The 13,268-nt window shown below is 44.9% G+C and overlaps 1 protein-coding gene across 4 annotated transcripts in view; it reads right to left on the bottom strand.

The window, feature by feature from the left end:
* NUCB2 (nucleobindin 2) overlaps nucleotides 1-13,268 on the bottom strand; it is a 450,013-nt gene that overhangs the window by 322,416 nt on the left and 114,329 nt on the right. For all 4 annotated transcript variants that reach the window (XM_085648078.1, XM_085648079.1, XM_085648080.1 and 1 more), the window contains 2 exons: nucleotides 6,775-6,882; nucleotides 6,551-6,677 (listed from right to left, as the gene is read on the bottom strand). In XM_085648078.1, the coding sequence (XP_085504204.1) occupies nucleotides 6,551-6,677; nucleotides 6,775-6,882 (235 nt within the window). The remainder of the gene's footprint in view (nucleotides 1-6,550; nucleotides 6,678-6,774; nucleotides 6,883-13,268) is intronic.

Genomic DNA, 13,268 nt, shown 5'->3' on the forward strand with positions numbered 1-13,268 from the left:
AGTCCCAAAATGGAGTAAACCAATTGTGGTCCACAACACTAGGGCTAAATCGTGTGACAACCCTTACTGAAGTCAGGGAGAGTAGTACACGTTATACAAAAAAAGGAAAAAGGTAGCGTTTCTCTTAAATACAATATAGAAACAAATGCAATGCAGAACCGTATAATTAGTACTGCTGTATAAGGCACCAGCTGTAACGGATCATGACTTACTGGTTTAGTTCGTGCAAGAAATGTATCCCTTAGCTCAGTTAGGGAACAGATGGACTTTTACCACAACTCAATTAATAACTTAAGTAAGCTTTGAAAAAAACAAGAAGTCTGGCTATTTTATAAGTGAAAGAATCTTTATGGATTGCGTTCAGTTGCATATTATGTGCATGCAGGAGTGGAGGGTTTGATGAATGAATGGGTGACTGTGTGTGTATGGAGGATGGAGACAGATTACACCACTCTTCAAAAGCTGTCATTATGTACTGTGGTAGTGTTAATCCGTACTGCAATTATGTCAGCTTTGGAAACCTGTAAGAGATTGAAATCACTATATTAATGATGCAATAGAATACAGTTATGTTCTGTGGTAATGTCAGTTTGCCCTATACTGATGATATCAATACTTTATATTAAAGTAAGTCTGTGCTATGCTTCTTTCATTTTCTATTATGTTAGTGCACTCTCTGCCAAAGTCATGATGTCCTATTAGACTATCAGTCTACTTTTGCTACCATCATGCCCTTGGTTTATGTCAGTCTGTCCCTCATAATGTAATCAAGCCCAACTAGAAGTATAGTTCGCCAAATATTATGTCATCACGATGTACAAAAAGGAAAGTCTGTCTACTGTGAGGTCAGTGTGCCTTACAGGTAAATCAGTTCATCCTTTGACCACACTTAACCATAACCAAATACAGTGTTGACAGACCACTAGGAAATGAGAATGCCAAAACCATACATGACATCCAGATCCCTAAAAAGCTCAGAGCTCATACTAAGGGTAGAAATGCTATACAAATACATATCTGACACCCAGGAGATATTGTTTGGGGTCAAGGAAAATAGGTGTTCATGTTTATTTTGATGACAGGACAAGCAGGCCCAATCCTCTGCAGCATATAAACCCATTGGCTGTCAGTTTACAGTCCCACATTGTAGATCTGTGATCTGACAGAGGATTGCCTGCAACAAAGGCAAGATAAGTATCCATACATACAAGTTGATCAAACGTGTATATATGATCCTATACCAGGACCAGAGGCAAGGATTAGGTTTCAACTCTCTTCACATTACTACATCCAGCAGCCATTAAAAGTAAAATAAGCTACATTTCCCATGAATCCTAGGGAAATAGACAATACATCTACATGTCCACCAATCAGGAGAAGTCCTTCCATTCAACTTCCCTGGAGGACTCTCTATCCTCCTATTTCTTCGCTGCTCCAGCAGTCTGAGATAAAAAAAATTTCTCTCCTCTCGTTTTGTGCTTGTTTAACATGTGTTTAAGGCTTCTAGCTTCATAAACTTATCATATGTTTGATTTGCTTGCAAGCTTACAATGTGCCTAATTTGCTTTTTTCCCCCCTTGTAGCGTGGCCATGGGAACGTGCTCACTCCTTCACGGCCGCTTGTGTGAATGAAGGGCTCTTGACATGGTGCGGTCTTCCGACCGCCAAGGGAACGTGCTGTGAAATTGACACGCTCAGCCCACCCACCCCTCCACCCCTCCACCCCATCCACCCATCCATCCAAACCCACCCCCTACATATCAGGGAGGACTGGTCTCGGGCCCATGGGCCTCTGAATTTAACCCTTGCTGGTACATATAAAATATACAGGGACTCCCCTATTCCGTTATTCCCCATTCCTCCGAATTGTTTGAATAGATTACAAAAATGGAGGATTTCTAAGATTATTATGAGGAGGAGGTAGAGGAGGAGTAATGGATGTGTCAATATTTAAAGTAGTTTCGCAAGTTCGCAAGTGGTGGCACTCTTGGAGAGGAAAATACAGCAACTCCAGGCCCAGTACCAAAGACCCCTCGAACCGAGGGAAAAAATTACAGAGCCCCAGGACCCTTTACCCTCCACAGCAGCCTTCCACATTAGTTTAGGAGTACAAACGAAAGTGCAAGGAGGAGAAAGGAGTGAATATGGACGTGTTTGATCATCTATAAAAAGACTTTCATGGACTCTCAACCCTTCTCATCAAGTAATTTAGGGCGACCTTCCTTTGCTCCGGACTCCCCTAATCCAGTAAATCTGGATGACACTCTCCAAACCTCTGACGGGAATCTGGTAGACCCTGGCGCCCTTCTGGTGCCCTACCTGCTACAGGTCTGAACGCTCTTGATACGGATCCTGGTACGGATATGCTAAATCCTGATGAACTTTTACATCCACGATCAGCGGAATGGACCCCTGCCCCAAAGGTAGCATCCTTCATAGCCGCCATATTGCTGAAGCCGTCCGACAAGGAGGTGCAAAGCTGCCTTAGAGCAGAATATCCCTGGCTGGCATTGGATGGGAAAGTAGCCTTACGCTGGAGATGGATGCGAAAATTGCAACCTTTCTCGCAACATTTGTAAAAGACCCGAAGAAAGGCATTGGTCAGTCCTGGTGGTCATGCCAGAATAAATTGCTAGACATTATGAGTCCATTAGCGCAGAATTTGGATATGCCGGAGGACACCAAAACTTTGACTCCTTGGAATAACCGAATGCCCTGTCGAGCTGGTTGCAGAGGGACAGGATTCTCTAAGGAAATGCGAACTGCGCTATTTCTACATAAATACATAGGTCACTGCTAATAAAAATACTCTAATTTGGGTGGGCTCTCCACCTCAGAGGCCAGATCGACTAATAATAATAATAATAATACGGAAGCTTATAAAGCGCGACAGCTACCCCAAACAGGGGTGTCCCGGCGCTGAACACATCAGACAGAAATAAGGCCAAAGAAGACAGTAGACATGATTACACCATATCAAACTGACGTGAAAAGCCATGTTTTTAAGGCTTTTCTAAAACCAGCCTCCGTATTGATCTGTCGTAAGAAGCCTGGAAGGGCATTCCACATTGAGGCCGCACCAACCGAGAAGGCTCTGCCGCCCAACCGAGCCTTTACAAAGCGAGGGGTGCATAGCAAGTTCTGCGAATTTGAACGCAGTGCCCGGTTTTGCCTGTATGGACAGAATCTTTCTTTCAAATAACCAGGGCATTTTCCATTAATGGCCCGGAATGCCAGTGTCAGAGTCTTAAATTTAATTCTTTTCTCCACGGGGAGCCAGTGAAGCTTCTGTAGATGCGGAGAGACATGGTGGCGGAAAGGGATTCGCCGAACCAATCTCGCAGCCGCATTCTGTACCATCTGAAGGCGACCAATGGCATATTTGGGCAGGCCAAGATAGAGGCTATTCGCATAGTCAAGCCTAGATGTAACTATGGCATGTACTATGGTTTTGCGGCATTCCTCCGGTACAAAATGTAAAACTTTCCGAAGGTTTTTTAATTTACTAAAACAGATGGACGACACCTGCTGTATCTGGGCTGAAAAGGAAAGGTCCGCCTCCCATCTCACTCCCAAATTACGGATGTGACAGGAAGGAGTGGGTGGTGTGCCCAATTCAGGCGGCCACCACAACTCTGGATCTGGTATGTGGCCCTTGCCAAAAAACAGCACTTCAGTTTTCCCAGCATTAAGTTTTAATTTATTTGTATTCATCCACAGCGCTATGTCGCGCAGACAGCCCTTAAAGTTCTTAAAAGCATCCACTGAACGTTCCTTAAATGGAAAAACCAACTGGGTGTCATCAGCATAGGAGATTGCTTTCACCCCCCAGTTGGAGATAGGGGAGAACAGTGGAGCGAGGTAAAGATTAAAAAGTAAGGGGCTTAAAGCAGATCCCTGGGGGACGCCGCAGCTAAGCTGTTTTGGTTTAGCTTCAAAAGGTTGAAGAGCAACTCTCTGTGTGCGACCAGTCAGGTAGGAAGATAACCACCTTAATACCTTCCCGCCAAAGCCTGCACACAGGAGTCGCTGGACCAATATAGCATGGTCCACCGTATCAAAAGCGGCGGATAAATCCAGGAGCACCAGCAATGCTGATGCTCCTGCATCCAGTGACCATCTAACAGACTCTGCCACCTCAAGGAGAGCGGTCTCCGTACTACGGCCTGCTCGAAAGCCTGATTGAGTGTCATGAAGGGCGTTGTTCTGATCGATAAAAGTGGTCAATTGGTGCTGAACCAGTTTCTCCAGCATAGGGTAACTTTTTGGAGAACCCTTTGTGAAAGAATTAGAGAAATTTGTTAACATTCAATTCCCTTGATGAAACGCAATCCTCCATTAAAACTATATTCACACCTTGTGTTTTTACCAGAGCCGGTCTTTGCAGGGGGCGCTCAACCGGCAGCACTTACATCCAACCCTCCCACAAAGGAGAACAATGGCAAGATCCAGCCAAATTTGAGAACTTCTACCCAATAAGATCGTATCCTCGTCAGAGAGGTGCCAGAGGAAGAGACAATGGGTCCTTAAATACTCCACTAGGTGAGTGTTCAGAACCCAGAGGGGATCAAGACTGGGGCTGGCTGGGATTTTTCTCCCACAATTGGGCAACCCTGACCACTGATGCTTGGGTCCTTCAAACAATCCAAGGTTTCCAAATAGAGTTCTATGACTCTCCGTTTCAACCCTCCCGTCCCAAACCTCTATGCATTCTGGCAGATCAGATGACATTAGTGGATGGAGAGATCACCAGTCTATTAACGAAGGGGGCTATCGTACCAACTTCCCTTCACCCCCTTGGCTTCCTCAGCAAACTATTCCTGGTAGATAAATTGGATGGGGGTGATCGCCCAGTTATAAATCTAAGGGAATTCAACGGTATACCGCCACTTCAAGATGGAAGAAGTTCATCTGCTGCAGGATCAGAACTGGATGGTAAGGTTGGATCCCAGGGATGTGTATCTCACGATCCCCATTTACCCACCCCATAGACACTTTCTACAGTCCCAGTTGAGGTCTCCGATTTTTTAATTATACCTCCCTCCCTTTCGGTCTGTCTTGGATTTATGATCAACAAAATAAAGTCAGTTCTCTTCCCTTCTCAGAAGATTCAGCTTCTGGGGTTTACAGTGGATTCCATCAACTCAACTCTAAATCTTCCTTCTCAAAAGCTCTGCAAGATCAAACACAAGCTCAAACGTACTCTATCCAAGACCACTATCTCTCTACATCACCTAGCCAGAATAGCAGGTCTTCTTTACTCATCAATACAGGCCATTGTTCTGGGCCCTTAGCATTATCGCGCTCTTAGGGAGCCTCAAGAGTGCTCATCTACGCAAGGGTCTCACTTATTCCCAATTTGTTCCTCTTTCGGAGGAAGTGAAAACTGAGATCCAATGGTGGATTTAAAAAAAGCAGCAAAATGACTGAGCTGAATCTATGAGCTGTACCATTACTTCACAAGCCGATTACTGCTCAAAACAGCTGGCAATTATGTGCAGACCTGCTGAGAAGCACTGGTACTGCCCCTACTTCAAGTACCACCCCACCCCTCCTTCGAACATCAGTCACTGCTCACTAAGTACAGCAGGCCTTTTAAGAAGAGCTTGTTCTAGCAATCTCCACATGCACCAGCTCGGCTAGGTGCTAGCATTATCCATACCATGGGTCTCCCAACTAGTAGCTTGTGAGGTACTGTAGCTCTCTATCTACCTATGAGTAGCTTACCTGTGTGCCGTCCAGGTTATTAAATTAGTAAGCTTGCTTTAATTATTACACATTAAAAAAAACGTAAAGTATACAACACGATTAATGTTCGTAGCTCTCAATGCGTTTCAATGAACATAAGTAGCTCTCAGTATAGAAAAGGTTGTCGACACCTGACCCATACCATACAATACATGGTCCTGTCAATGGCCTTGTTATGTTTAAGTTAGTAAAAGGATACCATTAAAAGGCAAAGAATTGCAAAAAAGCTCAAGAAGCCATCTCTAGTGAACACCCAGGATCTGTAACAATGTGAAAAAGTGAGAATTGTGGTGCACACAACAGGAAACCCATTAATTTCTTCTTCTCTTGATCGGCCTTTGCTGAGGCAGAGTCCTTTGCCTCGGTGTCTGTGACCGCTGGATGCGAAAAGTGGCAGTAAGTAGGGAAAATGCTGTCTCACACACTTTCTGTCAAGCCAAAATGACGGTCTCATGGACGGATACAAAATTTGACTGATACTGCCAACATGCCATTGGCTCAAAAGGGCTAACCAACTTCCCAACTCTATGTATGCTGTACTTTGGATTGTACTAAAGTGTGAATGGCACTCCAAAAGAGCAACGTCTGAGGACGCGATCTCAAAACTCATTATATAATATGATTTATGTTATTATTATTTTTTTGATGGCACCGATATTGTATATGCTGTTCCTCAAAGTTAATTTCTACAAAGACCAATGTAGCTACATCTACTGCCACTACTACAAAACGTACATTTAGAGTGGTTCTCAGCAGGGATGCTGTCAGCTACTTTCATGAAGTGTTGGCTGCAGACACTTACCTTCCGTAGAATCCATTTTGGCTTTAAGCAACATCCGCAGCCTTGCTACTTCCTGCCGCTTCAATTCATCTAGTTTTGTCCTCACTTGGTGACTAACCAGGTCAAGTTCTCCAGCAAGTTTCCCACTCTAAGAAGGAAAAACAAAAAAATAGATCACTTAGAATCCTTGGTGCCTTCCATTCCAAAACACCCTTTCTGCGACGCCTGTCCATATTTTTACATACCTTAATATCATCAAGATCTGCTGTTTGAAGCTTTTCTCTGAAATGCTGGTCTGTCTCTAGCACATCAATCACCTCCCTGAGATAGCGGTCATAATAAAGTCCAGTATCCTGAAGGGAAAATACACTGAAGTGAAAAGGAATTCCAACAAAACCAAAGATGGCAATGAATCGATTTTATTGTTAGAGATTGCATAACACATATATATATATAATATAAACATTAGGTACAGAGAGAACAGAGTACAGTAGAAAAAAATTATGAAAAGAATCGTAATTAAGAATAAATTCAGCTCATTTGAAAATATTTCAGAAATATTACTGCACACAGGGTTTATTTTTCGCGCGTTTTGTTTAGTGGAAAGGACTATTTTTGCGCCATTTTAGGTAGCCTTTTCAATGCAATACATAAAGTTATTCCCCTTTACTAAGGATTCGCACGTCTTATGATTTAACCTCATTAACACTTCCAGTTGCCAACCTGTTCAGGTAGGACCCTTCTGTGAAAAGTCTATTAATTTCAGAAATCCTCTTTATAACAAATTAAGCAACATGATGACTCATCAACAAAAAACCTAAAACCAGAGAAATAAAATTATCGTTTGCACAGAACATTAACTACATCATCAAATGCAGAGCTTATATCCTCAAATCCACCATTAGAAATTACTTTTTACATTTGACAATGCAGATTTATTTTGACTAAGAGGTTTGTCATTGCAGCTCAGACAAGCTGTCCGTTGAGAGCTGGGGTAGAGCAGAAGCTCACTGCATACATGCCAGGCATGAAAGGCAAGCAAATAGCAGTTTCCAAAGGCAGGGTGGGCATCTTGTTTGCTTTTAGGCATTGCGAGGAATTTGCTTTTAGGCATTGCTAGGAATAAAACTCATGTAGCCTGTACAATATCACAGGTGGGTGGGCAGGAAGCCAAGGGCAGAGGGGTGGGATTGGGAGTGATCTTCATCACTTGAGAAGGATGTTTCAGTTGTACACAGGCTAGTGTTTTTCTTGCTCGATTTGGGTTGTACATAGTAGAGGCTGATGTGTATTGTTAGACCTGACATCTTTGACGTGACTCTCCCCTAACTTTTTGCCTTCAACCTCCTGTTTTGCTACTTTGTTTTTGCTGGCTTTAGGACTCTAGCACTGGTTAGAAGTGATAAAATGTGTAGAGTGCACGTGCTCTCTTATTAAAAGATGGTAGAATTGGCTTACACCCAATTGGTCTATTTAATTTACTTGTAAGTCCGTGATAAAGTGGTAAAGTGGAAACTACAAATGCCAAGGGCCTGTAATTTAAAATTAAATGCTACTAGTGGGACTGCAGCATTGATTTTGCTACCCACTTAGGTAGCCATTTAAACAGATCTTAGGCATGAAATTGCAGCCTGTGTGTGCAGTTTATAAAAAAGAAAAAAACAGTTTGCCCTGGCAAGGTAAGCCTCTTACATTATTAAGAAGGGAGGTCTGTACCTGATAAGTCACCTCTAGTGTAGGTCCTACAAAAGCAGGGTGCAGGGTATTAAAAAAGTTCTAATATAATCAAGAAAAAGGAAAGTTAGAAGTGTTGAGAATGGGACTACTAAACTTCCAAATGTAGGCAAAATAATTAAAGGGGAAGTGTTGCCACTAAGACGCCTCTCTTATCAAGGAAGCCTTCAGATTTTTTTATAAGGGCTCTTACTCACTAGTGTTTCCGCTAGTGGCATGCCTCATCATGGAGTCCTCACCTAGAACACCCAGTCTGTCTGGGAAGACGAAACCTCTCAGGGGAGAGAGCACTTCAAAGGGGAATATCCAGTGGGATCTGTCTAAGGATAATAAAATTACCTCTGGTAACCCAAAAGATTTAAATTATGTCTCAACTAGTACTAAGGTAAGGTTAAAACCCGGTGGGATGTCAATGGGGACAGGTTAGGGACACCCCTCCCAAACATCATCCATAATAGTGTTTCAGGCATCTCAACCCTCACAGAGTCTTGTGGCTTTCCTCAGGACCTCAAACTAACAGATTCCTATATAAGTATTGTCTATGGGTATGCTATTTGCGAAATGCACAATGTTTTAAGTAAGTGAGAAAACACTTATACATTCATGCATTACACACACTTGCGCACACTCCTAGGGTCCAAAGGTTGTGGTCCAGTACCCGTAAGACTGAGGAGAAGCACAACAAAGAAAAGGTAACCGGAATAAAAAAAAGCTCCAGATACATTGTCCTAGAAACCAGATGTTACTTGATCAATTGTGTGGCACTGCAGACATTAACAAAAGCTCAATGGTGTTATCATAATATGGCAGCCTCGAAAACTCGCATGAAAGAGCGAGTCAATATAGTGCAAGCCGTAATAGGCTATACTAAACGGTGCATCTCATGTGGGCAAGTTCTAGTGGTATGGCTATAGTATGGCAAACTAAATGCATGAAAAATCTTTCAGAATCATGGTGTAAGCCTAAGAACGCTATGCTAGCCAGTTAACCCCTGCGTGCATAGTGTGGATTCTCACGCAAAAACTGCAAAGACTGTCTGAAAAAAGAGATACCTCAATGGGGGGGCAGATTAGTTTATGACTGAAAGACACAATGAAATTGAAGGTTGGTAGAATATTGGCTGCATAAGAAGAAAGCAGGAGACAACCGGGAAGGCAGAAAAGAGATATGTAAGATCAGAGAGTCAAACTTTCTTTTATGCATTATGGTGATGGCCAATGTATAGTATTCCTGTAGAAGAGACTGTTTGCTTGGTCACATGCATCTTATTTTAAGTCGATAAACTATATACAGTACATTGCTCTGGGAACCTATCCTGGTCTCATGTCCTTCAACATTCTTTGTGAAATAGGTATGTCACCCAGAGTACTACCATTTAGGCACATTTTTCAATACATTGTTATAATCAATCAAGCAATTTGCCTCTTAATGAGAAATCAATACTTTCCAGATCATACATTAGTCTGGCCCCTTCAGATACGCCAATGTTCTGAGCCAAAGCATTACTTTTGGTTTAAAGAAGTTACTTACCTTCGGTAACGCATTATCTGGTAGAGACTATCTAGCTGCAGATTCTTTATCTTTGAATTTCTCAGGGGTCAAGCAGGATCAGGAAACTTTTGGTGAGAAATACCCCTTGCGCGATGCTTTCGGTGTCACCATTCAGCTCCATGTGAAGTCATCAGCAGCATTGGGTATGATGTCGCAGTGCCTATATCGACGCCACCCAGGCATGTGGATGTCAGTACTTTTGATCTTTTCCACACCAGAAGCGCAGACCCACGAAGTAACTTGCGTAGTCGTGCGCAATACTAGGGCCCTGAAAAGGAGTGTCACCCTAGCGCTACTATATTAGTCCGCAAACGGGGAGGCATGGGTGGGGGTGTAAGGAACATGCAGCTAGATAATGCTTCACAGAAAGTAAGTAACTTGTTCGTCTGATAGTGACTTCTAGCTGCAGATTCCTTACAGCTGAATTAGATACTCAAGCCATACCATCCCAGCAGTGGGTTGCGGACCCATATCCTATACTAGGAAGTCCTGCAGGACCGAAGGGCAAAGTGCCCGTCCATGTGAACCTGACCCTCTAAGCAGTAGTGTTTTGCAAACGTGTGCAAAGATGCCCACGTTGCTGCCTGACAAATGCCAAATGTTTTGGACTGGGACACCCCAAGCCAAGGTCCTAGTCACAGCCTTTCCCCTGGTGGAAGGGGCCCTTAATCCCTCAAGGTGCTGCTTCTTTGTCAGGGTATAACAGATCTTGATGCAGAGAACGACCCAGCGAGAGATGGTCCTTTTCTGCACTGCCCTTCTTCGCTCCCACGTACCCCACAAAAGGTTGGTCATCCACCCGGAACTCTTTTTTGCGGTCAAGGTAGAACAACGCTCTTTTAGGGTCCAGCCGGTGGAGACACTCCTCTTCCTTAGAAGGATGCGGGGGTCAAACTTGGTGGGCAACGTGACAGACTGACCCAGATGGAAAAGGGTCACAACCTTTGGTAAAAAGGATGCCCAAGTGCAAAGCACCACCTTGTCCGGAAAGGACATAAGATAAGGAGTCGAGCAAGATAACACCTGCAGCTCACTCACCCTCCGGGCCGATGGAAATGCCACCAAGAATGCTGTTTTGATGGTCAACAGGCGGAGAGGACAATTGTGTAAAGGCTCAAAGGAAGTGAACATCAGATAGGTGAGCACCAAATTAAGGTCCCACTGTAGCATAACAAGTATGTAGGTGGAAACAGGTGGGCCAGCCCTTTCAGAAATCTATGTACAATGGGAGATTTGAACAGAGGGCTGGTCTGGCAGCCGCAAAAAAGCAGACAGAGCAGAAAGGTAACCCTTGAGAGTTCCCAAAGCAGAGTTCTGGTGGGCAAGAATAAGAATGAACAAAAGGACAGTAGAAAGAGAAGCAGAAAGAGGGTCAATAGAACTTTCTGTACAGTATAATACAAAGTTCTGCCAACTGCATTCACATACTGTCTTAGTGGAGGGCTGCCTTGCCGCCAGAATAACATTACAGACTTCGGGAGGAAGGTCAAAAGCCATGAACTGTCACCGCTCAATCTCCACGCTTGGAGGTGCAGAGTTCCTAGGTTCGGATGGAGGACCCTCCACTGCTGCTGCGACAGAAGATCCTCCTGAAGGGGCAGCCTGATCGGAGGATCAATGCTCATTCTGAGAAGTTCTGCATACCAGACTCTCCTTGCCCAGTTCAGAGCCACAAGGATAACTTGTGCCCGGTTGCTCCTCATCGTCTTCAGAACCCGGGGCAGGAGTGGTATGGGTGGAAAGGCGTACAGCAGGCCTGAGCTCAACTCGCGAAAAAAGGTGTCACCGAGCAAAAGCTGCCTTGGAAACTACAGTGCGCAGCTGCAGACACTGTGTGTTCTCTTCGGAGGCAAACAAATCTAACCAAGGTTCTCCCCACTGCTGAAAGAGACCTTGCGCCACCCCGACCAGAGACCCCATTCGTGATCCGCTAGGTATTGACAGCGGAGTTCGCCCGTTCTGGCGTTCAGTGAACCTGCCAGGTGCTGTACCACCAGGGATGTGCAATGCCGTTCCACCCATGTCTAGAGACGCAGGACCTCTCGACAAAGGGTCCACGGCCCCACCCTTCCCTGCATGTTGCAGTAGCACATGGCAGTGGTGCTGTCCGTGAACACTTGCACCAGATTCCCTTTGACAGAGGGAAGAAATGCCTTTAATGCCAATCGAAACACCCAGAGCTCAAAAAAATGTATGTGGAGCCCAGTCTGCGCCTGAGACCGGTATCCCCTGATCTCCATCTCAACCAGATGGCCCACCCCATCCCAGAAGTGACACATCTGTCATGAAGGAGACCTGGTTGGTAGAAGGGAGAGGTGTCTGCCATTGGTCCAATCGTGGTTCATCAACCACCACTGCAGATCTCTCGCAGTTCCTTCCGAGGTCTGGACCATGTCCGTGAGATTTCCTCGATGCTGTTCCCACTGGTAATTCAGGTCACACTACAGAGCCTACATACGCCACCTGGCATGCTTTACCAACAGGATGCAGGAGGCCATGAAGCCCAACAACAAACAATGATGGACGGAATGCTGACAATGCAGACATTCTCCCCCAGTCAAGAGATCTGGGTTAAATCCATCGTTCTTTTGCCCACTACGCCACCCCAGTTTAGGCCATATGCAAATCAGTCTTGACCCTGTGCCTCATGGGAACAGTCCAGCCCGAACTGCCAAGCCATGTCTTCCCTGGACCGGAATCAAGCATCCTAGGACCGGTTTCTGGCTATTCATTCAATTGTTTGTTGTAACATGAAGCCCAACAGTCTCAGAGTAAGTCTCACCGAAATGCAGGATAGAGGCTAAAACATCGGAATCATAACCTGAATATCCTGGACTCGCTGCTTGGGAGGATGGCCCGAAATTGCACTGTGTCAAGAAATGCCCCATTGAAAGGGAGCGTCTGAGAAGGAGTCAGGTGTGACTTTGGCACGTTTGTAGAACCCCCAGCCAATGCAGGCGGTCCGCCGTAGTCTGAAGGTGGGAGATGACTGCCTGGGGCGAGGACGCCTTCAACAGGAAAGTCGTCAAGGTAGGGAAGACTGACACTAATAACCTGCGCAGATGAGCTGCGACCACCGCCATCACCTTGGTGAACACCAGAGGGGCACTGGTAAGGCCGAAGAGGAGCACGGTAAAATGAAAGTGCTCACGGCCTACCTTGATCCGCAGATAACGCCTGTGGTCTGGCAGGATGGGGATGTGAAAATACACATCCTACAGATCCAACGCTACCATCCAGTCTTCATGGTCGAGGGCAGACAAGACCTGAGCCAGAGTGAGCATCTTGAACTCTTTCTTATTGAAGAAGAGATTGACAGTTCGAAGATCCAAAATTGGCCACAACCATTTGTTCTTCTTTGGAATCAGAAAGTAGCGGGAATAACATTCACTGTCTACTTCTGAAACTGGGACCCTTTCTATAGCTCCCTTGCCCAAAAGAGCTGTAAGTTCCT

The sequence above is a fragment of the Triturus cristatus genome, chromosome 3_2, assembly GCF_964204655.1.
Source record: "Triturus cristatus chromosome 3_2, aTriCri1.1, whole genome shotgun sequence".
Taxonomy (NCBI): Eukaryota; Metazoa; Chordata; class Amphibia; order Caudata; family Salamandridae; genus Triturus; species Triturus cristatus.